The sequence below is a fragment of the Maylandia zebra genome, linkage group LG7 (assembly GCF_041146795.1).
Source record: "Maylandia zebra isolate NMK-2024a linkage group LG7, Mzebra_GT3a, whole genome shotgun sequence".
Lineage (NCBI taxonomy): Eukaryota > Metazoa > Chordata > Actinopteri > Cichliformes > Cichlidae > Maylandia > Maylandia zebra.
The window spans coordinates 34,317,551-34,344,755 of NC_135173.1; the positions used below are offsets into that span (position 1 = coordinate 34,317,551).

The 27,205-nt window shown below is 38.9% G+C and overlaps 2 protein-coding genes across 4 annotated transcripts in view; one reads left to right on the plus strand and one right to left on the minus strand.

The window, feature by feature from the left end:
* Positions 1 to 6,239, plus strand: part of LOC101478526 (uncharacterized) — a 59,952-nt gene extending 53,713 nt beyond the window's left edge. Inside the window, exons 16-23 of the mRNA XM_076886281.1 lie at positions 160 to 327; positions 455 to 628; positions 2,010 to 2,099; positions 2,198 to 2,281; positions 2,638 to 2,756; positions 2,869 to 2,977; positions 3,472 to 3,635; positions 3,827 to 6,239. Of these exons, the coding sequence (XP_076742396.1) occupies positions 160 to 327; positions 455 to 628; positions 2,010 to 2,099; positions 2,198 to 2,281; positions 2,638 to 2,756; positions 2,869 to 2,977; positions 3,472 to 3,635; positions 3,827 to 3,938 (1,020 nt within the window). The 3' untranslated portion in view covers positions 3,939 to 6,239. The remainder of the gene's footprint in view (positions 1 to 159; positions 328 to 454; positions 629 to 2,009; positions 2,100 to 2,197; positions 2,282 to 2,637; positions 2,757 to 2,868; positions 2,978 to 3,471; positions 3,636 to 3,826) is intronic.
* Positions 6,240 to 6,907: 668 nt separating this feature from the next.
* Positions 6,908 to 27,205, minus strand: part of rab27b (RAB27B, member RAS oncogene family) — an 83,604-nt gene continuing 63,306 nt past the window's right edge. For 2 of the 3 annotated variants that reach the window (XM_004538521.6, XM_004538522.3), the window contains exons 2-6: positions 26,219 to 26,390; positions 18,758 to 18,846; positions 16,349 to 16,452; positions 16,028 to 16,151; positions 6,908 to 14,240 (exon numbers count right to left, since the gene is read on the minus strand). In XM_004538521.6, coding sequence (XP_004538578.1) covers positions 14,054 to 14,240; positions 16,028 to 16,151; positions 16,349 to 16,452; positions 18,758 to 18,846; positions 26,219 to 26,371 — 657 coding nt within the window. In that variant the 5' untranslated portion in view covers positions 26,372 to 26,390 and the 3' untranslated portion in view covers positions 6,908 to 14,053. The remainder of the gene's footprint in view (positions 14,241 to 16,027; positions 16,152 to 16,348; positions 16,453 to 18,757; positions 18,847 to 26,218; positions 26,391 to 27,205) is intronic. The other variant, XR_013099462.1, reaches the window with a different exon arrangement.

Consider the following 27,205-nt stretch of genomic DNA (forward strand, 5'->3'; position numbering starts at 1 on the left):
GCCTCCATGTGGAAAAGGACTCTTAAATTAAAGCGAAAACATTTAAATGTGTTAACCAATTAGATCTTTAAGAAATGTTTGTAGCGAGAATGTGTTTTTTTTTCTATTACTACAAATACAAACTGTATTAAACTGTAATAAGTTTATATCCATTTCCAGCTGGGTGAGGCCATGGCAGCATCCACTCAGGCTAACGCAGAGATGAACCTGCAGCAAAAGCTGCGTGAGGATGCCCAGATGAGGTTGGACGAGCTGGAGGAGTCCCTGCTGGAGAAGGAACAGGAAGTGCAGAAACTGCAGACCCTCGTGACCAAACTGCAGGGAGAGGTATGTTGTAGCGTTTGAGCTTCAGCTGTACTTTGAGACATAGTGGCCTAATAGAGAATAACAGCTGTGGAAACCTTTGGAGTACCCACAGCCTCACGACCTGTGTGTTTTCTGTATGTGCGTGTAGGTCTCTGGTAAGCTGTTCGATAGAGAGCGTTCGCTGGAGGAGGAGATTCAGCTGAGAGAGAGGCTTCAGCTGCAATGTAAGCAGGCAGAAAGGACTGTGGACGACCTCACCATGGAGCTGCACAGCACGAACCAAACCAGAGACGACCTGGCCAAACAGCTCAAACTGGCTCAGGTACAGTAAATAGTCTGAGGCGAGGCAAGAGGGTTACACTGCATCTTTACACCAGATACTTTATTGAATGTGATCAAAGAAACAGTCAGACAGAAACATTTCTAGGTTTTTGTATAAGATGATATTCACAACCTCTGCAAAACCATAGAGACCACCTAGCTGCCATGGATTGTCATGCTCACAAATTTAAGTTTGAAAAATTCAGCCTTCAGCATCATAAAGGAATAATCTTGATTTCAGCTTTGATTTACCATCCATGTCCAAAACATTTGGTCATTGGAGGGAAATTGACTTGAATTTGGGGCGACAGCTTTTAGCCATTGCTACTGTGCCTCCTTATTAACGTTCGCCTGTGCCATGCTCTTTGGCGGGATGTTGTGGATCCTTGCAAGAGAAATGTGGCCTACACAACTCTAGTTTTCAGAAACTCATTTAGCTGAAGGTTTCTGTCTAATTTCAGATTTGGAAAAAAAAATCCCAACTCATATTCAGAGAATGTCACCCCCTGCTGTTGCTGTTTTTAGATTGGCGCTGTCATAGACAGCTATCGGTGTGGGCCAGATGACAGCCCACATTAGCCTCATTGACTCTTTATCTAATCATCATGTCTTGCCCTTCACCTTAATTTGCTGAATGAGTCAATAAACATTCATCATTTCAAGGGTAGAAAGCTAATTACCTGCTCAACAGCAGCACACTTTTCTTCAAGCTGTCAAACTGGTTCACATAAAAATTTTTATTTTCAACACTGAAAGAGGAAGAAATGTGAGGGGAAATTTGATATTTTTCCCCTAATACCCTTACTTTGCATGTGGTGCCCACATTTAAAGCTTCAATAAAAACAGCTGCTAATCGTAGTGATTGTAGTTAATAATCAACATGAAGAAAAGCAGCAGATTAATACACATTTGGTTTGTCTAACTGATTCCAGATAAACTACCATATGCGTGTTTTATATACAGCATGTCAGGCTTTTACACACACATGTTAAGTTTACATCCATTGTTGGTTTTAGTCCTTTCTTGTGTTTTTGCTATCACCAAATTCCTGAACATTTCACCATATTTGGATCATGTGACATCCAAAGTGTCTTTGTGTGCATGACCTAATGAGTCAAACAGAGATGTCCACTTGAGTTAATCATTCATGCAAACCATCAGAGTTTGGGGTTAATGGGGAATTAATTATGCAAATCCCGTTTAGCAATCAGCATGCTACAGTGATTCCATAATCCTGTATATACGTCACGTCACCATTTCTGAAGATGCTTAATCTGTTCCGTTTTCAAAAATAACCCGAGTGTCAGACATTTTAAAGAGTGACCTCACAGGCTGTTTGAGAGGGATTCAGATCAGAAGTTTACTTATTTTTAAACTTTCAGGAGAAGCTAATCGACCTAGAGAGCGATCTGGAGGAGCTGCATGACAGCGAGCAGAGATGGGCCGCCAAGCAAAAGAGAGCCATCGATCAGGTAGATGCGCTGGGAACAGGAAGCGTATCAACTGAAAACTATTCGTATAGAACTGATTTGATTGGTTACTGACACTCTTTTTGTGTTTTGACCTCCAGACCGAGCAGCTGCAGCTGAAGCTGATTCAGGAGAAAGATTTGAACGAGCAGCTGGAAGTTGAGAAAGTGTCAATGGAAAGACAGGTAATCTGTGTGGGCTTATTTCTAGTCTTTTTATGCATGTGATAAGTGTTTGGGCCTTAAATTCAGAAGCCAATATTATATTATATGCATTTCAATAGAATATATTTACTTTTTCTGTGCACCATTCTCATTTGCCACTTTGTGAAAATTAAGCAGAACATTTCATAGATAAAACAAAAACTTGCCATCACTTTGTGGACAAAAAGACGAATCAGATCTTATTAGTGTCATTTCTAAAAGAAACACTTATAGCTGCCATGGTTTCCTTGCATTTAGACATTTTTATACACAAAATAATGTAAATAAAAGGAGACTTTTTTCTGTGTTTTGAGTACTAATAAAGTGTGTTTGTGTAGCTGCGTCAGCTTCGTCTGGAGGTGGAGGAACTGCGGAGCAACAGAGTACAGGAGGATGTCATCTCTAAGACGGAGATCAGAGTCAAGGAACTGGAGAACTCACTGAGGGTTGAGGAGAGGTCAGTTAAAGATCTTCTCTGTGACCGAGGACAGCCTGCAGACTTTGCAGGAGTACCTGCACGTGTTAAATGGCTTTTTGCTGTTACACTACAAGTGTGTGTTTCTGCGCAGGAACAAAGCAACTCTGACAAACACCAACAGTAAGCTGGAGAGGAAGATCAACGAGCTGAGTGATCAGATGGAGGAGGAGCACCGGATAGCTACTGAACAGAAAGACCTGGTAATACAGCCACACATTTGTACAAACCTATAAAACAGCATTTCTGTCTCAGACACCCCCAAGTGGAAAGTGTGCGTTAGCTGAAATATCCAAAGCTTCAATACTACTAATTCTTAAATCACCGATTATTATTATTATTATTATTATTATTATTATCATCATCATCAGCAGTAATTTCCATCCTTCTACTACTTTATTTTTACTAACCTTATATTGTATTTTAAGTTAACTTCAACTAGTTTTTGCTCTCTGGGATCCACCCACTATTTGGATGTATATTTGATTTCCTTTTATGAACATTTTTTTTTTTTAAGATAATCATAGAAACAAACTTCCCCCGCACTCTTTTTCCTTTTCTAATGGGACGTATTTGTATGGTGAATTGTTGACTGATTGACCCACATAATGGATTAACAAACTGTGCAAAAGTGGCAAATGTTTTTATGTCGTGTACACTAACCAGATGATCTGATAATCTGTGATCTGTTCTCCAGATGACCCAGAGGATCCGCTCTCTGAAGCGCCAGCTGAATGAGGCCGAGGAGGAGGCAAGCAGGAAGGAGGCACAGTACCGGCACACCCAGAGAGAGCTGGCTGAGGAGAGGGAGACAACCAGCCGCCTACAGAAGCAGCTGCTTGACCAACACCTGCAGACCAAGTATGAACTGTACTGCATGCATGCAGATGGACTGTTGATAGCTCATAATGCATAACAGCTACTTGACACTTGTATTTTCTTTCATGATTTCTCACCTTGCAGATTTCGTTTTTTTAACCTCCTTACATATGTTTATGTACCCTCTCATAATTTTGATGGCAAACTAATAAAGCTTCATCTGTATCCCTCAGGCGTAAGGAGACCATGACAATCCGTCAGACTCTGGATAACCTGAGGTTGGACCTGAGTGACGATGACGATGATCTGACACTGGAACATAGTACAAATGTCACCAAAGTCTAAAAACCCCCTCACTCTAAATTCCCTCAGCGGGAACAGTGTATAACCAAATGAAAAGATTTCTTTTTCCTTCCAGGTTTTATTGTTTGTTTGTTTTTAAACAGGAAATGTCTACAGGATAGTCACTTTTTAATACCATCAGGAAAATTACATTTCTGAAAATCTGAAAGGACAAAACAATCCTGCATGTAAATGCACCACAAGTCCTGTACTTTACTGTGTTAGTGCTGTTGTGCTAAAAGCTGAAATGCATTTTTTTCCCTTTACATGCTCTCCGTGTGTACTAAAGTGTGATTCTCTGCCCACATTTTAAATGTTAATTCAAAGGGTAGTAACTCTTGTTTGTCTTACCTGGGAGTGGCCCAGTGAAAACCATTCCTCAAGAGTCTCCTATAAAGCTTGTGGAGTTGATCGCCCTCTTCTGTTGATCAGGAAGAAATTCAACCGTGTAAAGTGAACGACAGAATCACCTGGTGGACTTTCTGCCTCCCTGTTCTCCTTAAAGCCACAATCTGCTCGTTTGCCAAAGAAAATAAACCTACAGGAGTTTGCTGCAGAGACATGTTGACACTTATACTGCAAAAGATGTAACTGCTGTGACACCACCCACCTATCATTCAGAGCAGTCACACCCTTAAACAAACTTGCTTTAAATTTTAATAAGTTATGCAAGTTGCAAGTTATGCAAAAAAAAGTTTTAAACTCATTTCTGAGGGAAAGCCAGTCCCAAATGGCCATTTGAGGAAATATTATTGTTTAGAGTACTGACATAATAGGGATTTGATTAAGGTGTAGTTTTGAATCCATTTGTTCCACCCAACTACTCAAGTCTTTTAGAATGGGCTTTAAACCAGTAAATGTTCTGAATTATCCAGGTGCACAAATGTTCTAAAGACTTCTGGTGATGATGGGAAAGAGGACTTTTTCAGTTCAGATCTCAGAACGCAAATAATGATTCAAAGAATCAGAGCTCTCCAATCTCTCAGCTTTTGTATTATTTGATGGCTCTTTAATGGCAGTTCTTTCCTAAAGAGGGTTTTTTCTACATTCATACATGCAGTATTTGGATTTTGACATATTAGAAGAAATAGCAAGATAAATCTGGTACATGTGAGGGATCTTTAAGTAACTGTGTAATTCAAATCAAAGCCCATTAAGCAATTATTTATATGAAGTGTGTGTGTGTGTGTGTGTGTGTGTGTGTGTGTGTGTGTGTGTGTGTGTGTGTGTGTGTGTGTGTATTATGTTTGAGATTTTCTTTTTTTTTTTTTTTTTTAAATAATTTCTTAGTGGGGAAAAGTTTTTATTTTATAGGGAAAAAAAAAAAATACAGGAGGACTTCAGAGTTGAGTTTTGGGTATTTTGGGGGGTTTGCTGCTGTATAGATATGACCTATTGTACCTGTACATGAGATAAGCTTCAAGGCTAAGATTTATTTCAAAAAGAGGACAAAACGAATGAGGCGTTTACTCTGGTCATTTTTAAACATGTAAAAATGTGTCGTATTGAGGAGGGAACAAAGATTACGTATGCAGAAATGAGTTGGATTCACAAAAGAAAATCCTTTATTTCCTAGGATTACCTCAACTACTTTCTAATTTATATAAAAAGTCAAGATTCTGTTATGAGACAGGAAATCAGAACTTTAACCCGATGTTTCTTTTGCACACTAGCTGAAAAATTACAACATTCTGATCTCGTAACTTACCTTTGTAATTTTATAGTAATGCATTTTTTTTCTTTTGTGAATGCAATCTTCATTCATGTATGTATTCTGATTTTAGTTTAATATTCTGCATAATTTTATTTGGAGGATAGTTGTTTTGTTTTTTAAGAAAACCAAACATTCAGACAAAAACAAACTAGATTGTTGAATTAAAATCAAGAGTGGAATATTAAGCATATTTGACAGTCATTCTCAGATATCGGTAATATGCAAAAAGTAGTTTGAAGGATGTCTGTTAGAAATATATTAAAAGCTAATATTCACACAGTTTTAATTCCCTGCTATGTTTACATTTTTTAATGTTTTTAGCTTGTTTGGAAAGAGGAGTTTAAATCACAAGTTTTGTCTAGGTTGCTGTATCTCAGCTATAATAACTACACTACTGCATTTTTTTCCCCTCGTAGCAAAAGAAAAAGAGGGTATCTACAGAAATGTAAAAAGAAACTAAATATGCTGACTTATTTTTGTAACTATACTTCACATGGTTCCACTATTCTTGGGTATTTATTTTTCCACATTTTCTCTTTTGGTGAGAAGTTTCTTACTATAAGATAAAATAAATTCTTCTACACTGTGAATTTGAGTTGTTATTTTTTTTGCGCTGTTTTTGAGAAGTAAATGACTTTATGGCCTTTTCTGGGAGGAAGTTACTAAAAATATAACCAACTGCACAATAACAGAGCTCAGGATTAAATTTGATGTAACGTTGTTCTGCATTAGTCAATGAAATACAAAAAACTATACTTTTGTCAACATGCTTTTCAAATATAAAATACATAGAAAAAAACAAAAACCTATTAGCCTGCTACTAACCAACATTTTATTTTCATGTAGCTGACTTCAAATGTGCTTAGTCACATTTTCTAGTTTGTGTAGGTAATAAGTAAAGTGGCCAATGTTTTTAAACAGTTAAATATTAATTACACATTTATTAGCACTGAATTACAAGAGCTAATGTAATGTTGAAAAAACAAAAAAAAACCCATGAAAGGTAGGTTCTGCCATTGCATGATTTACCATTATGAAGCTAGACATTTCTATGCTTATAAGTGACGAAAGAAAGAAAAAAGTAGTCTTTACTTCAAGGAAATATAAACAAGTTCACCAAACTGGGGACTTCCAGCTTCTCCCCCTGAAAGAAGCTCAGTGATATCTATGAGGACGTGATTCACAAAGCATTAACAAACTCCTATTTGTATCAATTAACCTAGCATGACTACTAATCAAAGACAAAAACATCAGAAAGTTATAGTACTAAGTTCATTTTTAATCAGCTCTCAAGTTGCAAAGTCAATCTATAACAAACGCTTCGGCTAGATAAAATGCAAACAACTGACAAAGATACTCATCAATACATACACGTTCAGTTCCGGCTTATTACACTCTCAAAACCTTTTTGCTTTTTTGTTTGTTTGTTCCTTTTTACATTTTATAACTGTTACAAACAAAACTAGCATCGTGTCAAAGGCAACACAAGTAAAATCATGACAAAAGAAAATGATTCACAAAAAAAAAATTCTCAAAGTTTTGGTCAAATGTTCAGGCAGGTTTGGTTATTTCACCATAAAATCTTGATTTTGGTCTGATAGTCAACACCACGGCAGGGCATTCCTGTCCAGAAGATTCAATGACTGGACTGACTTTGGGTTTTGTTTTGTTTGTTGTTGTGAGGAACAAGGTTTTCCTGAAATGGAAGCAGCATTGAGTATTGCATAAGAATAACACAACTATTTTCCTAAGTCAAAGAGTTATCACATTATATTTTTTGCTTTTTGTGATTACTACTGACTCAGAACAGGACCTACTTTGCGCCACAGTCACATAGGGGTTGCATTTAAAACTAACTTTGTGACAAATATATTGTCTGTTTATGAGAACACAATACAGGAAATTGTGTAATTGTTCTTTTTGTATGCTTTTCTTCACTCATGTAGGCAATTTGCCAAAAAAGACAATGCACAACAGACAAGGTTAAAGATCACTGGGCGCATTATGGTCTTTAGATATAACAATATGTGACACAGCACACGAAACAGCCAAGCAATCAGGAACAGCAAGACTTTCCATTATTTCACGTTTGCTATCTTAACTTGACTGTCTGCAACTATCTCTGAAAACTATGTTGGGGGAAAAAGTCATTTACTGAACAATTTCTGATGAATAAGCAGCAAGTAAACAATGCTTTGCTGAAACTTTGCTGAAAATCCTCGTCCAGCAGACCCCTGCTCATTTTAGCCCCACACACTTTGGGTATGTAACCTAACCCAGGGAGTGAATGAAATGTGCCACCTTAATGATGCTGACAGCTTTTCTGTACCTGGCCTGTGGTGACACTGCTCTGCCGAGTGTGGTGAGAACAGTTTCTTGTGAACCTAGTGGAGTTTTTGAATTCAGGTTAATGATTTCCGAAAGAGTATATATCCATCAAAGTCATACAAACTACATGAAAAGATTGATACATGAAATATATTTTCAAACATCAACTTGGAGGAACATTTTAAACTTTAGCTGGATTATGCTGCATCACACACTGTTATAATTTATCAAGCTTTGGAGCACTTCTGAAAGGTTTTTTTTTCATGGGGAAAGAGATTTGTTTAAAAAAAACAAAAGGCAGAAAATGTAAACTTAGTAGAATAAGTACAGTCAAGACAGTCACATTCCCACAGGCAAAATTCAGAGAAGTGTATATAATAGGCCAATCACGTCTGCTTCCACAAGATAAAAATGCATATATGTAAGTTTAATTCGTGAGCAATTTATCAAGGAAACTAAAATATTAACATAAATGTGCAATGATAAATGTATTTGCAACTTCCTCCTCCAGACAGAAACACCACACCGTGGTTGGTATCAGATACCTTTATAATGCATTTTAGCTGACTATAAGACGCAGTGGCCATCTGTATCAAGTCGCAGCTGACATGTCGGGAAAAAAAAAGAAAAGAAGCAAAACAAAAGCAAACAAAGCCAAAAAAACAAAACAAAACAAAACAAAAAAAAACTGGATAAAACCAACAAATGTTTTGCAGCTCCTGCATCAGAAACACTGAACAGGTCAATCCGTTCTCATACTGTCAAACATGCTGACAGTGCAACAAACACACAGGCATCGATACACACATTGAAAACTGAACGAACGAGTACAAACTGCAGGCATCAGAGAGAATTCACACACAGGAGATCCAAAAATAAAAGCTCTTAGAGGTACTTAGATTGATTTGTTGTTTTGATAAATCTGACATACACAAAAAAACCCAAAACATCTGACTTCTGTTCTCTTTTGCCTCTGATTTATAATCTATAATCAATAATGCATTAAAATATTCAGTAGCTCACAAACTTTACAGAGGATCAGACAGAAGAGTTATTATAACAGGCACAACATGACCGCAAACAGTGTAAACTTTCAAAGTGAATTTAAAAACAACACTTAAGACACGATAGGTTCATGGAGAAAATGACGGTCAAAAACAGCAAGAGATGGACGGAAGATTTAAAAAAAAGAAAAGGGAGGGGGTGGGACTGAAATGAAGACACGATGAGTAATATTGGAAGAAGGGTTCAGGTAAAAACCGACAATTTGTCCTAGAAGATTGTCACAATTAAAGGCATTGGTTGAGGAAAATTCTTGCCCATTTGGAGATGTGTTCAGATCTCAGATACAAAGACTTTTAGTGTTAATCTGTTTGACCCGAGCTGCGATTGCGATTGTAAAGTTAATCAATATTGAAGCAATTTCCCTAACTTTATTAGTCCTAATAAGTTGCATGTCATCTAGTTAAAGTAGTTAAGCAACTGCATGTCATGTTTTGCCTCATAATTCATTTTCATCAATTTCTTTCAACGAAAACTTGACATGACTATGTTAAAAACTGACACTCACAGAGAACTCACAATTATGCAGCATGGTACGGAGCTTTTTAGCCTCTTTCAGCTTTAGTTTTGGTTTTACGGCACATTTACTACCCGGTTTGGTCTTGCTGCTCTGGCCAGCCCAAACAATTTCACCAAATGGCAGACAGGCAAAAAACAAAGACACAAACATTAAACAGCCACAAATCCAGTTTAATTTATGGAGGAGACTCAACCAGAGCTGAGAGGAAGGTGAACAATGGAGTAAAGAATTACAACTCCTGTCTACATGCGCTAGGTGTGTAATCTGGCTACTGACTGCTAACATGCAAGGACTGCCACTCGATCTTCTCCCCTCTAGTGGCTGATAGACTTCTGCTAAAACATCACTCACTTTATGAATAAAAGGTGGGCCAGAGTAAACTAATAACCACACATTTACTTAGTTCGTTTTACTGAGGTTTCTCTTCCAACTATACTTTTAGACATAAGTGGCTTGTACATTATAACTATTTTACCCATACAAACAACGTCTGCATAATTTACAACCAAAATAAAAGATAACACCTGTAGAAAACATACACAATGCTGCAAACCAGCCTACAGAAAGACAGAATTTTCTGCCAAGTAACTGGGAGACAGAGTCAACGCTTCATACTATCAGCAAATTATTGTTGAACATCTAAAAATCAAATATACTGTAAGTAGCACTTCAATATGGCAATGAAATCTGTTATTGGAAAATTAATATGTTTAGCTGTCAAGAAAACTAAAGTAACAAATATTTATTTGAAAAAAATGTTATTTAACACACTGTCAGATTCAATTTGTGGTTAAAATTTTAAGCTATAGTACTTGTTTCTTTGCTTGATATAGTGTTATGTGTATGTATTTATTGTAACTTCTGCTGCCCTGTTGGCCAGGTCTCTCATGAAAGAGGTTTTAATCTTAATGAGATGTTTACCTAAATGAATAAAGGAAAATGATAATAAATATACTGCTTCCTAATGACCCATTTGTTAAGCCCTGGTCTTTGATTTGCTTTGAATGACAGCCTACAGTAAACCCAGCACGCTACAGCTATACTCCCCCACAAGTTGGAACAGCTTTGAACTTTCTCAGCTGGTTCACTGATGCACAAAAATCAACATTTATCAGCAGCCAATCAAATCTTTTTTTCCTCAATATTCTTTGATCACATAAGGTGTTATTTGATTTATGGAAAACTGTGAGCTGCACTTTAAACACACACACACACACAAAAAAACAAACCCCAAAAAGAAATCACTGACTCAAAGATGAAATTGACATTTTAATATAGTGGATTTTGTAATTAGCATCTAAATACATGCCACTGTTGTCGTGTTTCAGGTGCAAAAACATAGGCTTTTCCTGTCCTCAGTGAGTTAAAAGGTTGTGATCAAGTAAAAAAAAAAAAAAAAAAAAAACTAAGCCAAAAAATAAAAAATAAATGCAAAACTGTAGAGGCTTCAAAAATATTTCACTTTTTACACGCTTTTGTTGGATTACATTTATACATTTCCTGATTAATCTAAACTTAATAACACAGTGACAACATGTTTTTGCCCAATAAAAAAAAAAGTTTTGGAAGAAAACCCAACTACTGAGTGCTTCTACCACAGGCTGAGACATCCAGTCATCCTTCAGCATACCATGAATCAATGAACTAAAGAACAGAGCCATTGCAATGCTGGAAAAGCTTCAGGGCAAGTCACTGTTGGTTCTTAAGTGGCCAAGCCAAAATTTTAATCCATCAGAACATCTTTTGAGAGGCACAAAGAAGACACTTCCCATCCAATCTGATGACGTTTGAAGATGCAGATTAGCTCGGATGAATTGGATAAACCACCCAAATCCAGGTTGAAGAGATTTAACCAAGACAACTCAAAGCTGAAATGAGTAAAACCAAAGTTTCTGGATTTTTTGTTTTTATGCTTTGAGCACAAAAATACTAAAACAATGAAAAAGTAAATCAATATAAAAGCAGCTACTTAAATTTAATTAAATTAGATGACGTAACACAGGAACGTGTGATGTAAAGAACGGAACAAAAACAGGACAACAGAAATAACTACATATGTCTCACATGTACTGTAAAATAAATAACTGGTCAACATATAATCTAACATTAGTCATGGACAGAATTGGAGCCCAGAGCCATATTGGAGTTTCTCTGATTATCTGATGTAAAGATGTGAAAAAGTCTAATCAAAAATCAGCTGCACTGAAGATCTCATGTCACCTGATAAAGCTAATTCTGCATTTTACTTCCATTCTATGCTGTTATTATTATTTTTGTGATTAGAAAGGATTTATTCAGAGAGCTTGGATGTTGATTTGTTGCTGCAGACAACTTTATTTTGAGCTTTTTAAGTAAATGGTAGAAAGTTACAATGACAATGTGCCTCCCGAACATCTAATAGCACAGCTGGACCGTCTCCAACAAGGTCTGCCTGACTACAGTGGAATAATGCTTCAAAGGTCAAGGCAGTAGGTCACTTTGGAACAACACATCTATGCTGATAAACACTATTAAAATGATCAATATGCAATTGATTTTTTCCTTTATTGCACATGTGTCATGCTATACCCATACAAGTCCTATAATAAAGATGGCATTCTTTCCAAAGGCCAACAATAGGCTGAGATTTCAGTTTCTGTAGAAGTAAAGAAAACGGCCCTCTGTCTGCATGTCTGTCAACATTTTGCTACCGAGTTTATCAGGTCAGTTGCTCATTTCGGGTCACACTGTCTAAAACGTTAAGTTTATTTTGTATATTCTGGTCAATCTGTATGTCAGAAAGGAGGATTATCCAGGATATGCTCACTATGGCTTACTTTGGCTCCACTACATCTGGTTTCACAATGCCAAAATCACTCATTTTGAGGCTTCAAAACAAGTAGCTATGCCCATCTTTTATAGTGTTGATGGCATCAGCCATCTGAAAAAACTGTCTCTTAATTAATACTTTGGAAATGGAAACAAACATATAAAATCTAGCCAAAAAACTTTTCTAATGATATTAGGAATCCTTAGCAGACTAGGATATATCTAAACTTATCAAATGCTAATATTTGATATGAGAAGGTGGAAAATGCCAGTATTTGTGGTCTTCTACTTCAGTGAAAACCTCAAGTTTGCCATGTAAAACCAGGTGATGTGGCTTAACAAAAAATAATAATAAACCCCCGCCCACCCCACAAAAAAAACAACTTTAAAATGAAAAACGTTGAAGTTGGTAGGACACTGAAAAAACAAACAAACAAACAAAAAAACCCTGACAATGTAGGAGTGTTTAAATAGATTTTTTCTGATTGTGGTCAGAAAGTGAACGTTAAGAATCACCAACAGTAGGAACATGATACATCATCTGCTTGGATGGTGCTCACTACCAAGCTAGCAGACGGCATCATTTTTAAAATATTATTGATGTCACATGCTGTTTGGTTGTTTTTGTGTGGTAAATTTGTGTCTTCATTGTAAAAGAATGAAATATAATATATGGTCACAAACAATTGAGGTCAAATGCTATACCCTTTATTAAGTGTGCAACTTTCTATAATCTATATAGGACAATACTACCTGTAAACAAAATTAGTGACAATGGAAAAAAGTACATGTTTCTGATACCATACTGCATGAGAGGGTACTATCAGATGTTACCTAGAGAAAGAAACAAAAGAAGCCAGCAGTGGGTGATTTTATTTTATGTTATGCTGCACTATAAATTTTTTATTTTATTAACAAAAAGAAAAAGCATTTTGCATTTTTTAGCAAATGTCTGCCATGTCTAAACCTGACAAAAAAATGTAAAAATCAAAAAGTTACTAAATGTGGCTCATATGGGTACAGCATAGGACACTTTGTGAAACGGGGAGAAAAAAACAATTATAAATAACAGAGGAATTAAACCATATCAGTCACACAATTTCTCACTGTGATCCAGGAGCAAACACTTTAGGAGAGGACCAATACTGATTAAAAACAAAGTTAAGTCCCCCTCATTTTGCGGCCATAAATAGATAGATCAACATATAAAGAGTCCAAATTAAACTTTTAAATGCGTTTTTTTGATTGTTTAGGTCTGTTAAATCATTCAAAGCACTTGCGAGCAGTTAAATTGGGAGCGTGCAGAGCCTATTCCCAGGGTGCATGTTTTTAACTAGGCACATTATGCGTCTGACAGTGATGAAACTGTCCCCTCCTGTTTTAATTTCCTTCTAAAGGCAGACCAACAGAGACTGTATTACCGTAAGAGTCCATTAGAGGGGGATAGAGTTCTTTCATTGTCAGAATGACATTAGGGAGGACAAGTAAGCATAAAGGGAGGAAAAGAACCAAAATAGGAGAACATGGCTAAATGTTAGCTTTAAAGAGCACAGGGGTGATGAAACAATGAAGAGACATGCTATCAAAAATGACAAGGATAAAGTAAACAGAGGAAGGAATGTGGTGAGAAGAAGGACAGACGACAGAGCAGCACTGACTGGTTGTTGTCCTGTATCGCCTCTTCATCTAACATGCACATTTCTTAGCATTCGGCTGTGCATCACCAAGCTTTGTGGCCCCGTTCCCATTGGCAGGCTCGGCAGGGGGTTTGTCGACGCACTGCTCCATCCTCTTCATGACCAGGTCCAACAGCGTTAGAACCGCCTTGTCCACATCTGCTCCTGTCGCTGCACTCGTCTCAAAGTACGGGATCCTGCAAAGAACAAATCTGCAACTTAAACCAATGTTTTTCCAAATGCACCTCACTTGTTCACCTTCCTTTGTATTTGTGTTATTTTCAACCATCATGAATTTAAAAAAAGATTTTTTTTAAACTGGTCGAAAGGCTGAGGAAGATTTTGAAGTATAACCTGTGGACTATGCATTTTGCATTGAGTAAATTAATGAGCTAAAATAATGTGAATACTGAGTATATCCAGCATGTATTCAGTGATAAGTTCTTGTACTTGTAACCATATGGTAAAAAAGTGCAGGTGTGAAGACCGAAACAACTTTAAAGGCCCATCAATCTGCTAACTGTCTGAAACAGGACCAATCCAGAGAGACAGTGTCGTTCAGAACCATCTGATCAACAGAACTTTACAGGAATAAATTCTACGCTGGACAACAGAACTGCAGAAAGACTAGTTTGCAATTCTAGATATCTGCTAACTGTGATATGCATTAAAAAACGTGAAGTGTGTGCTTTACATATGATAATGTTTGGCTTATTGTCAGTTTATTATGGGCATCTGCGGGAGAGGTCATGTGTTACTGTATTCCTAAGTATGTTTAACAACTTCAGGTGGTTAACCAAAGCTGGAAAACACTTGAAGGCTTGAAGTGGTTAGTTTAACCATCTATACCAGCACATTTAGGATCTGCAATTTTTGCTATACTTGCATCAACAAAGCTTTTTAGGTTTACTCGTTTATGTCAGAACTTACTTATATTACTTCCGTGAGCAAAACTTTGTGGGTTTTTACCTCATCTAACAGGAAGTCGTCTGTTGTTACAGAAAAACCGTGTACCATCTATTCATAAACATGCAATGTTGATGATCACAATAATCCTAACAATGATATTCTATAAAAGAAAATTATCAATGCTAACAAAATAAAGTATTTATATCAATCATACATGATGTACAAAAGTGAGTGTTGTTTTCGGCCAAAGCCCCACATGTTTCTGAGCCACATTAATGTTATTTTAATGCAATAGAGCAGAACAGAGGTGTAAAACAGGTGGTTATTACAAGATATATATGAGATATGGAGTTATGTAACATCAAAAATCACTATTACGTATTTGCTTTTCTTATTCTCTATCACGTCATATTTACACAATGTGTTCTAAAGCCTGTCAAATATTAATGTGGATCAGAGATCTGAAGCACATCGGAACATTACAGTATGTTAATTTAAATGTCAGATTTTAATTGTGCAAATTGTTTCTTGCCTGCACGTGGCTGAGAGATGCACACCTTCCTTTTACTTTTATAAATACCTGCAGCCATACCAGTAACGTAGGACAAAGTGTTTACGGTATTAGTAACTTGAGGACATGTGGAAGGGTAAGGATCCAACTGTACAAGGTCAAGCATGGAAACAGTGTCAATTGAAATTTAAGTTAATGCAGTTTTTCTCCTAGATAAATAAACATCAACAGTATTTAGTGTGTGCATATAGACTTAAGTATAAGTGCAAGATATAGTTTTAATTGTAAATACCTTAAGTGTCCATTGATATGAAAACAGCTGCTTAGTTTCTACAAGACGCTAAGGAAACAACTTTTGTTTTTTAATTAAAGCCATCATGTTTTTAGGGTAATACCGAGGCCAGAAGCTCTTTTGTGAAAGTCAGACGAGAAGTTGCCACCGTGTGCTCTCAGATAAACAGTAACAAAAAATAAATAAATAAATAAAATATCACTGTTCAACACCTGAAGTGGTCTTAATATCTACTAATACATACGGTTAATGTACATGACAAATAAACTTGCCCGTATTTTTCGGCCAGCTCCTTGGCCTGTCTCTCCTGAACCTCCCGCTGGTCGGCCAGATCCGCCTTGTTCCCTACCAAAACAATATCTGGGTTCTCACAGTAAGCATTCGCCTGTAGCTGGCCTGAAAATGAATACAGATTAAAAAGTAAATAAAGAAAAACTGATGTATCAGAGGAACTTCAAACAAACAGAAATGTTTTGTTATACTGCTATTTCATGCTTTCACAATACATTAGTCATCAGCCTTTTACATATTTTAACAGTGAGCTGAACATTGTTGGACTGAAATGTTTTGATAGCAGATTCTAGTAAACATACTCATCCAGTTTCTGACGTTGAGAAAGCTCTGCTGGCTGGTGAGATCGAACATCAGCAGGAACCCCATAGCATCCCTGAAGAAGGCCGTGGTCAAGCTGCGGAACCTGAAACACAAACAGTTTTAAAGAGTACAGATATGACAATGTGTATTTTTTAAAGGGTTTCTAAAAATGTCTTAATTGTATTATACTGCACAATATCCCGAATGTGAAAGCCAGCCAATCACATTAACTGCTAGCCTTATGAACAGACGAGGCTAGAATTGATGTGTCCACAGATGCAGTTCTTTTAACAGCCACAAGAAGGTGCTGCAGTAAAAAAATAGACAATCCTACAATAACTACGTAAACCCAAAACAAGTGTGAAACCTGAATTGATTAATTTAAAAATGTTTGGGCACATCATGTTTTTAATTGAGAGCAAATGCCTGAAAGCAGTCACAGAGCAACACTGTATTGTTCTGTTTTGTTGATTTGTAGCCTTCTTTTAGGCCAGCTGATAAATATCAAATACTCACATTGTGTCAGCTGTGTTCTGGGTCTTTACCAACTCCTTTTAGTGTTTGGCATTGTATCAGTGTATAGCAACATTTCAGATCTTTGGCCACAAATCAAACTATTCATTTTTCATACCAGGCTGTAAACATGCCTTCAGTTTAATGATGAGCTGGGCATTTTAACTTGTCCGTTTGAACTTAGGGCTATTAGAAATGCAGTTTGTTGCACTTCCATGCTTCATTTTCCAGCACAGGATGTCACATTTGCCCAAATTAAACTCTCAGAATAGATATTTTACTAATGTCTGTCAAAAGATTTAAAAAAAAATAGACCTTTGCTGCTCTACATCTGGAGATTGCTGGCTGTCACCAGGTGAAACTGGTCACAAAGACAGTGCTGCACTGAAAACCTTGCACACTGCTAGGAGATTGCCTTAGTCACCCGTAATTTGCATGGAGGACACCAATGCTTCCATTTTCCACTGCAAGCTGTAGTGTTTGTTTGTTTTTGTTTTTTTTTTAATCAGAAGCCCCATTTCATACCAAACAAACATTTTGAAAAGGTGCAACTTTTACTTTGAAGGGTAAAAACTTACAACCGGTTGGGGAATACACATTTTTCTTCCCTGGTAATGGATGGTTGCCACATGGTCCTGGATTGTTCTCTGGGGGTCTAAACATGACATTCTAACATTTTGCAATATCAGTGTTTAAGCTGAAAATCTGTAGTCGCCAACCATTTCCAAAAATCTGTTATTCCGATGAATAATTCTATGAAACCTTCTTGCACAAAACAGAAACATTGATTTCAATTTGATCAATATCAGCTTATAACTTTGTTATAAGTAAAATATATGAGCTGTAATTTCACCTGTGTTCAAGCACTAAATACAGAAAAACAATAGATGTGTGCCATGTCCGTTTCTACCCGCACAAGTTAGTAATGGGGCTCCCCCAGCTGAAGTGCATATTCTGAGACATGCTTGTGCTTCTGGGTGTGACAACAGCGAGTGTATAAACATTACTTATGAGCAATATTTAAGATGCAAACAATCGGAATGAAGCAGCAGATATCAGAGGTGTCTCCACCGCAGCCTGCTTACAGGTGGAATAATGACTTTAACCGCTTGAATAAATGATCATGCGGAATCTGTTGCACTGGGCAGAATAAATGCAATTAAAATTATGTAACTAACACCGACTCATCCTGCGGTGAGTCATCGGGCTTTTATAAACAGATTCAACAGATCGAGGTCGGGACCAATTAAAGACCACACATGCATGACTGACACATGCAGCCATAAATACTGGTCTGTTGATTCTCCATCTAGATTTCTGAAATAAACTTTACTACTCTACAATTATAAACTTTTTTAAAACGTTTTTCATTGTACCATTTATCTGTTTTGATATCGTCCCTGGTGATTTCATTTTGGCATTATTGCATTTTCTTTTGGTGAGCTTCAACCAATCAGTAATGACTGACCAATCAATTGGAAGTCAATTCCTCGGGTCAATTGTGCAATGACAGCTAAAACTGTAGTTTGTTGCACCTCAAGTCTACACACCATCTAACCCCAGTGGGATATCCACAGTTGTAAAACTGGCCCTAAAGGTCAGCTGTATGACTGCATCGGTTTCATCAATGCTTGTTACTACTGCTTCATGATTAAAGATTGTAACACAAAAAACATACCCAGAGTAATAGGCAGAGGACTTTAAGACAAAAACTTTAAGCACTGGTGCTTTAACACATATTTAAAGCCTTGATGCCATCCATCAGCCCCACCCGGCATTTATGACCTGTAGAATCACGGAGAGTCTTAAGCCCACAATCCACGATGCCATCAGTGATGTGTGAACCGACTAACTGTTAGGAAAAAGATTTTGTCCTAATGGGATAAGTGGCCTACCTTTCCTGTCCAGCTGTGTCCCAGAGCTGAAGGTGAACCTTGAAGGTTTTACCCGTGGTCGTCCCATTGGGGTTAGACGCTGTGTAGACCTGAGGAGAAAGAAATCGCACAATTTTAAATGAGATGACCGTTTATGAAAGAAAAGTCATTTATACCTGGTGTATATTACAAGACTTGCAATTAAAAACAAACAAACAAACAAACAAAAACAATGACATTTAAATCAGTCGACCCAAAACTGACCATTACAACTGTCAACCTTCCTCAACCTTGAAAAATAAGTATCTCTATAAGGTGATTGGTGCACCTTTGTTTTGGGCTAGGAAAACAGCCATAGAGTAAGATTGTTCACTTGATAACAGTAAGCGCCCCCCGGCTCTGTGGAGCCGGGGGGCGCTACTGCACTGGGCCCCGGTCTGATGGGCCTGGGCCCCCCTTCCCTGGCGGGTCGCGGAGGGTGGGAGTGCCTACTGGGGTCAGCGGGGGAGCTGGCCCCAGGGAGGGGTTACCTGCCCCTCCCTTCCTTCCCTCCCCATCTCCAGCTGCCTCCCTCTTCCCGCTCCTCCACAACCACCCACACATGCAGGGCCTTGGAGTGGGGGTATGTCACCAGGGTGCAGAGGAGGCTACCCCCCCCCCTGTCCCCTTCTGGCTGCCTCTGCCTCAATTTTATCCCACAACTTAGACATTCACATTATTCACACTCTCATTACACATACATATAGGATCTTGGGGGTGGGCACAATCACGGAGTCCAAATCACCATCAGGGTGTATACCTCACCCCTGACGTCGTTGCCCACCTCTCAATTTTAAATACACTTAGTCATTGAGGGCTAGCAGGAGGGACCATGCGCTTACCTGCTGCTCCTTGGCAGGTAGCTCCATGCCCTCCTGGGTTTTAATTGCACCTTAGAACACATATGCATCAACACTACAATGAGCGGGTGGAGGGAGGTTTGGAGTCTTCTCCCACCCCCATTCTCTGCGGCCTGCTGGAGCGGGGGGGCTAGTAGGAGGAGTTGGCCGTCCGACTGCGGTCTGGGGTGTGGGGCCTCCCTGCTGCTGCGGAGTCGGGGTGGTCTGCCTCTCCCCACCGCAGGGAAAAGGGTAACACCACCTGGGTCTGGGTGCAATTCCCCCCTCCAGGGGCAAGGGTACCTAGACCCGGTTTGTAGAGTACGCTTGGGGAGTGTGATTGTGTGTACAGCGTCTCTTTATGTCTGTCTCCACGTTGGTTGAGTGAGGAGTGAGTGCATATGAGAGCATGAGGGTGGGAATGGATGTTTGTGTCTGTGTGTGCCTGTATGTCTGTGTCTATATGTCAGGTTGGGTATCAGACGCCACCTCTCTGGGGACACCTCAGGCCCTCCAAGGTTTGGAGGCCTATCTCCACCCACCACCACTTCCCCTGCCGGTGGCGGACTCCCTCAGGTGTCGGTGTGTTGGTGGTTCTTTGTGTCTGGGGGTGGGCGTCCGGGTACACACCGGCTCACTCCTTGGCGGCCGCTTGTCGGGGCCTGGGGCCTGGGGCTCGCTCGGGCCCCTTTGGAGGTGGGGTGCCCCCGGCCTCTCGGCCTAGGGCTCGGTCACTCAGGCGCAGCTGGGGGCCGGCGGAGCTCACGGGCGCGTCACTGCAACCCCCCCTGGCTTCTGCTCCGCGGCTGCTGAGTGAGCCCTCATCTGGGACTCTCCTCAGCTCTTACTGGAACAGTGGCGCGGCTGCCCCTCTGTTGGTCTTCCATGGTCTCTTGTGTTCTGGGGTCCTCTGGATGTCTGGAGTTTTGATCTCCTCCATACCCGCTTCACACCCTGGAGGACGGGGCTGTGGCCCCCCCACACTCCCTAGCAGATCATTACATGGAGAAACCTTTGGAATGCAAGCATGCTGATCCACACAGGTATGCACACATGGGTATTCACAGACGCGGACTAAAGCTTTCTTGGCTGCTGCCTCAAAGCACACTGTGCGCTGTCTATCTTGCGTGCTGCACAATATCGTTTATTACTTAGTAAATACTGATATCTATGACTAGCTAGTTTATTGTGATGGTGCTTTGTTTTCTCTATTATTATGTTGCTCTTTGTTGTTTGCTGTCTCCTCTGTTTGTTTGTTTGTTTGTTTTTTCTCCATACAGGTGACCCAGGAGTTTTTTTTTTTTTTTTGTCTCTCTTCCCCCCCCTTCTCACCGTCTCTTCTCCCCTTGGGTTTTCTTTCTTTCTCTCCCCCTCTCTCTCTCATTCATTCCCCCTGTCCTATTTATTAAAAAAAAAAAAAAAAAAAAAAAAATGACAAAGGATGAACTGAAGCTCTGCCATCACGTAATGTCGCATACTGCTGTTTCTGATGTCATTTAAAAAAAAAAAAAAAAAAAAAAAAAAAAAAAAAAAAAAAAAAAAAAAAAAAAAAAAAAAAGATAACAGTAAACTTCTTCCTCGTGATACTGTGTAGAGTTAGATTAGTCAAAGTTACTAATCTACAGTGGTGTGAAAAAGTCTTTGCCCCCTTCCTGACTTCTTGTTTTTTTATTACTATTTTGCAAAACTGATATTCTCCTTCAGGATGTTTGGTAGACATCAGAATTCATGGTTCCATTTACTGCAGCAAGTCTTCTAGGACCTGAGGCAGCAAAATGCCCCCATCACACTACCACCACCATATTTTACTGTCTTACTGACTTTCCACAGAGTATTTTTCCAAAGGTTTTGGGGATCATCAGGATGTTTTCTGGCAAATCTGAGAAGAGCCTTTATTTTTTGGATGTTATCCTGGGGTCTTTTATGACCTTTTGGATGAGTTGTCACTGCTGTCTTGGAGTAATTTTGGTCGGCCCCACTGCTGCAAAGGTGTGCTACCGTTTCATGTTTTCGCGATTTGTGGATAACGGCTCTCACTGCGGTTTGCTGGAGTCCCACAGCTTTAGAAATGGCTTTAACCTTTTCCAGACTGAGAGATCTCAGTTACTTTGTTGTTCATTTGTTCCTGAATTTCTTTGAAACGCAGCGTGACATCTGTCTTTTGAGGATCTTGAGGATTTTGATGGTCCACTTTGTCAGGCAGGTCACGTTTAAGGAATTTATTGATTGAGAACAAGTGTGGCAGTAATCAGGCCTGGGTGTGGCTAGAGAAATTAAACTCAGCTTTCCAAAGATGTGATACACCACAGTTAGTTTAGGATACAAAATACATAATATAAATACAATGAAATAAAAAAACAGTTTAACTTTGGGATCTTTTCATTTGTATTTGAAGAACTATTCACCACCTTACATACCCCGCCTCCATTTATTCACCTCACCCCTGCTTCAGTGAATATTTCATCAGGTATGATGAAAACTCATGTGGACAGTGATCCTGACTGGGTAATGATGAAAACTTGTTTGCAGCAGCTGGCTGGCTATGTTCCTGTCACCACAGGAAGCTTCAGGCATCATTCACACCTCTGATTCTCCCTAATGTGACACACTGTCACATTTTCTGACACCCTTTTTAGACTGAGTTTATACAGATCATGTTTGAAACAGTTATATTTGACTTTATGGTGTTCTTTCATTTTTCAAGGTGATAACTGACCTTCAGCTCAGATGGGGTGACATGAAAAGACATGCACTCTGATCGAGGAAGTCTATTTGGATAACAGACACGTCAAAGTTTCTGTTTACTTTACACTGTGGAAAGTTATCAAGGTACTATTTATTGAACCTACTTCTTATAGTGCTGTACCTTTGTTTAACAGCATAGTGTTGCTTTGCTGTCATAGCGACTAGCTTGCTCCAATAGATGCATTGAAATGAAAGAATGATGACCGCTTTGTTGTGTGTGTGTGTGTTTCTTTTAATTACATGGCTTAAATCCATCTAGACATAGTCAAGAACATGTAGTGCCAGATTCAGTTGTAGTTCTCATTCAACTTGTCACATGCTGACGCATGAGCAGCACATTTTAGCTCACTAGGTATCCCATTGGCACGATTTTACAACATGCCCTAACCCTAACCATTCAGAGGATGGATAAGAATGGCCAGACTGCTCCAAGTTCACTGGAAGACAACAGTAACTCAAATAATAACTAGTTACAAACAAAGTACACAGAAGAGCATCTCTGAGCACTCAATACAAGTCATATTTGCCTGGTGGGATGAATCTCAATTTCTGCTGTGACGTTTCATTTTTCATATCATCTCACACCAGACATACCCCTGTGTGGTAGCCATACCACACAAGGGTCAACCTTATGTCTTTGGGCTGAAAGATGTGCCATTATACTACCCCAAAGCCAAATTCCTCCTTACATCAACAGTTTCTAGTCTTCATTTGTTTGTTTAATTTAAGGCCTATGAAAGATGCGCTGAACCATGGCTACTATGGTTACAAGTCAGATTTCTGAGATAATAATCGAGCACTAAAACAGTCGGTAATGTGAGTTTCATAATGACTAGTACCCTGCTAGTTTTGTAATGCATATTAGAGGCCAGAAGAATCAAAAAGATGTGGGTCATAATGAGCCGTTTCCTCTTGGTATGAGCACCGAAGCACAGTTTACCAGAAGTGTTCACTTAATTGTCTGTCTAGGAGTCACGAAACTTTCATTTACAAACTCTGGTTAAATGTCCCATGGGATGAACAAACTGATCCACATTCAGCTTTCAGACCTCATGAGAACTCTGAGGAAGTACAGCTGCGAACTAAAGCTGTGATCACACATTTGTCTGCTTCTGTGTAATAATCAGATAGAACGGTTTGAAAACAAGGTGTGACCTTTAAACACATGCGTGCACACACACACACACACACACACACACACACACACACACAAGGTGATGAAACAATCAATCCTATGAGTCATCCGGAGAGGTGGGATTAAAGCAGCATTGTCTGTATTTCAGACCTGCAAAGGCAGCAGGGCACCAAAGTGACCAAACCAAGCTTCGCCCACTCTCTGATTCAGATAAGAGCATTCACAGTGAGATATTTGCACGTATTCATTTCGATGGTCAAGTATAGAAACTTTTATCAAGTCTCAGGTGAAGTTTAAAGTGGAACTCTACACAGAATCAAGTATGAAACTCTCAAAGATTATAAAAGGATTTTAATACAACAAATTTCTGGAATGTAGCATGAGCGATTGGTCCTGCAGCATTAATAGAGAAACAACAACAACAACACAGGAATTTAAAAAAAAAAAAAAAGTCTTCTGCCTCTAGAGCAACAAGAAGCTCTGCAACCTGTCATTCATCATTTACCCAAAACAACATCTCCTTCACTGTCAGTCCAAACATGGCAATAAATTGCTTCTGTCTCATCAGCCATCTTTCAAGCCTAAAACAATTTTTAAAAGACTGTCAACTTGTCAAGACATGTCACCGTCATATTTCTTGGGGTCCATGAGTGTCAGCTCAGGAGAAAAGCATCTTATTTAGAACTGTCACCACGTTCTGTCACTATAACGTTACTGGTTCTGTCAGTGTGTGTGGTGTAAGGATCAACTTGTACGAAGTACTTTAAGCGCAGAAGTAAACTAGCTCTTAACATTAGCAGAAAGTGATCACAGAGGGCTTTTTTCTAACAACAGTTTTACAAGGCAGCTATTAAGTGGATTAAAATAATATAATTTTGCAAATTAGATTGGGGAATCAGGTGGTCCGGAAAATAAACGGATAGTCCGCAGACATGTTAGCAGCTCTCTGAGGCTGTAGTTGAACATAGTGATGATTTAAACTAAACACCAGCCTTAATGATTGCTAATGCTAATGATGCTAATGATTAACAGCTGTTTACAATGAACCTCCTCACTTAAGGGTTTAACTATACTAATTATGTGCTGATAAATAACAGTATTCAAACAAAAGTAAAACTTGCTGATCATACCGTGTTTGCAATATTACAATATGTTAATTGTGATATGTCTTATTAAGCAAATATTGCTATTCTTAGTGCCATATCTATGAAAGACCTTAAAGAAGATCTGTTACGCTTTGCATAATTTTCTGTTCAAACTAATCCTTTGCTATACAGCCTCAGAAGTTTTATTTTCTGTATGAAACAAACTGTTTAAGCCATTTTTCCCTAACTTTAAGCCAGCTTTTTTTCTTATTGGCTGCCAGAACAGGAAGTAGGTTGGGCATCTATGCTTACAACCAGAGAGTGTTCCAGTCACTGTTAAGGATCCTTAGACCCAGCCTATTCATTATGTCCTCTGTGGTGGACAAAAAACTGAAAGATACTTTTTTTCTGGGTTCGCATTATTTAGAAGTTTGCTCACGTTTAACTGCAGATCATTGGTTACCCACTGGTTTGAGAAGTCAAACTGTGAATCTGTTTTTAAGCTGTGCATTTTTGCATTCTTGTTGTTTTGAAGACCAGAGCAAGGACTATCTGACTGTGAAAAACCCTCACACCACAAACTCAAAGAAGGGCTGTTTGTCAATCACGAGGTAGGCCAATGCTAAAGCACACCAATTATAACCCCAGGTTTTCAGTCTAAATGATCATTATATTATGTTCAATAAGACCCGAAATCGATTGATCGATTAACACCATAAACTTAACACCATATACAACCAGACTTATTTGTTCAACCAGATGACTCATCTGGTGGTTATCAGAAGGAATGCAGGTTTTAAAGCACACTGGCTACATTTTTCATGTCTGCCTGAATGAACTTCTATTAGAAACCACGACTGCAACTTGGCACATGGTAGAGTAAAAAGAAAAAGAAAAAAAAACCTATATGATAACATAACCATCCCTACCCAATTAGCTCCTGAACCTTTGTCTGCTGACAGCTGATAATCTCTCATAGTGCCCTTTGTTATCTGGCAGCATATGTTTTATAGCTATCAGATGAGTGCATCACCCAAACACCCTGCCCAGCGCATCCTAGAAAGTCCCCAAGCCACCTGAGCCTCCAGCACTTGATCCAGCCCTCACATAACTATCAAAAAGGAAGCTTAGGTTTAAAAGTAAAGAGGACATGTCCCCAAACTTGGGCTCAATCTTTGGAAACTAACAAGCACAAGTAAGCCCCCACTCTGAGAGCTAAATGCTTTCTTTGGAAAGCCTTCATTTATAAATACCACAGCAATTATGTTAGACGCTAATTAGTTAACGACCATCTTTTCACGGGTAATTTATTCCGGGTCATTTATTCCCGGCTGAATCTGACCCAAGTTTGTTTTCCTTGCATAAGTTAAAATAACATGACTGTAGAGTGACTCAGCTCAGCAGCCACTGTGGGAGAAAAGCAGCAGAAAACCTGGGCTTGATCTGACCCGCTGTTTGTGCTTTGATAACTAAAAGCTCTGGACAAATCAAACTGTAACTATGGTAACCAAAGTGGCTGCTAACTTGAGATGAAGATGAATTAAATGTTGTGTAAAACTACACAATCAAAAAGAAACTTCTACAAGCTACACACAGGGCGCACATTTGTTCGTAGGAATAATAAAAGGTAAGAACTCACCACTCTCTTTTCCCTGAAGTCGATGCCGACTGTGGTGATGAACTTGGGGTTGAACTTGTTGTCTGTATATCTGTACAGGAACGTGGTCTTCCCCACGCCGGAGTCCCCCAGGGCAAGGAGCTTTATAAGGAAGTCATAATCCCCATCAGTCATAGTGATGACCGCAATAAACCTGCAGAAAACAGAGTCACACAATCACGCACAGACCCACACACCAAATCCCAAGGTTTCAGCTTCCATGGGTATTCAGTTTGTCTGTGATAAAAACCAAGCCAGAAAAAAGGAAATAAGCGAGAAACAAGGAAGCCAACAAATAAGCTGAGGAACAGAACAAGGAGATGGCAACACAACCACACACACACACACACATGCAAACACCAACTGTCATGTTGAATTATGGTGGTGGGGATCATGGGACTGTCCAGACCAGAATATGGCTTTCTGGGAAAATAGTAACTGTGTGAGAACATAGCTAAGTGGGAAAATATTTAAGAAAAGAAGAAATGGTGTAAGAGTGCAAAAAAAGAAAAAGGAAAAAAAAAGGCAAGCACACACTTTATATATTTTACAGACTATTTTCATTTTATGCAGTTTTAGCTAAAAAACAGTCAATGAGTTTGCTGTCAATTAAACGGGAGTTAAGCATGTCAAAACCAGTGGCACCACAATACAAACCCTTGTAAGAAACCTTTTGGCGTCGCATTTACATAATTTAGATAAGGATTTTGAAGATGCTGCTGACAGGCAGGAGGCAGATGACAAAGAAAAAATCATGGACATATAGTAAAGGACGACATGCAGAGAGTTGGTGTGACAGAGGATGCTGCTGCCATAGTGACATGGATGCAGATGGTCGAGTGTGGCAAACCCTAAAGGAACCAGGCAAAAGAAGACAATAACAACCATCTTTTAACATACAGGCTTAATTTTAAGGAGGGACATAATTAACCTTTTCTAAACCAAACCAGTCACAAAGACCAAGTAAAA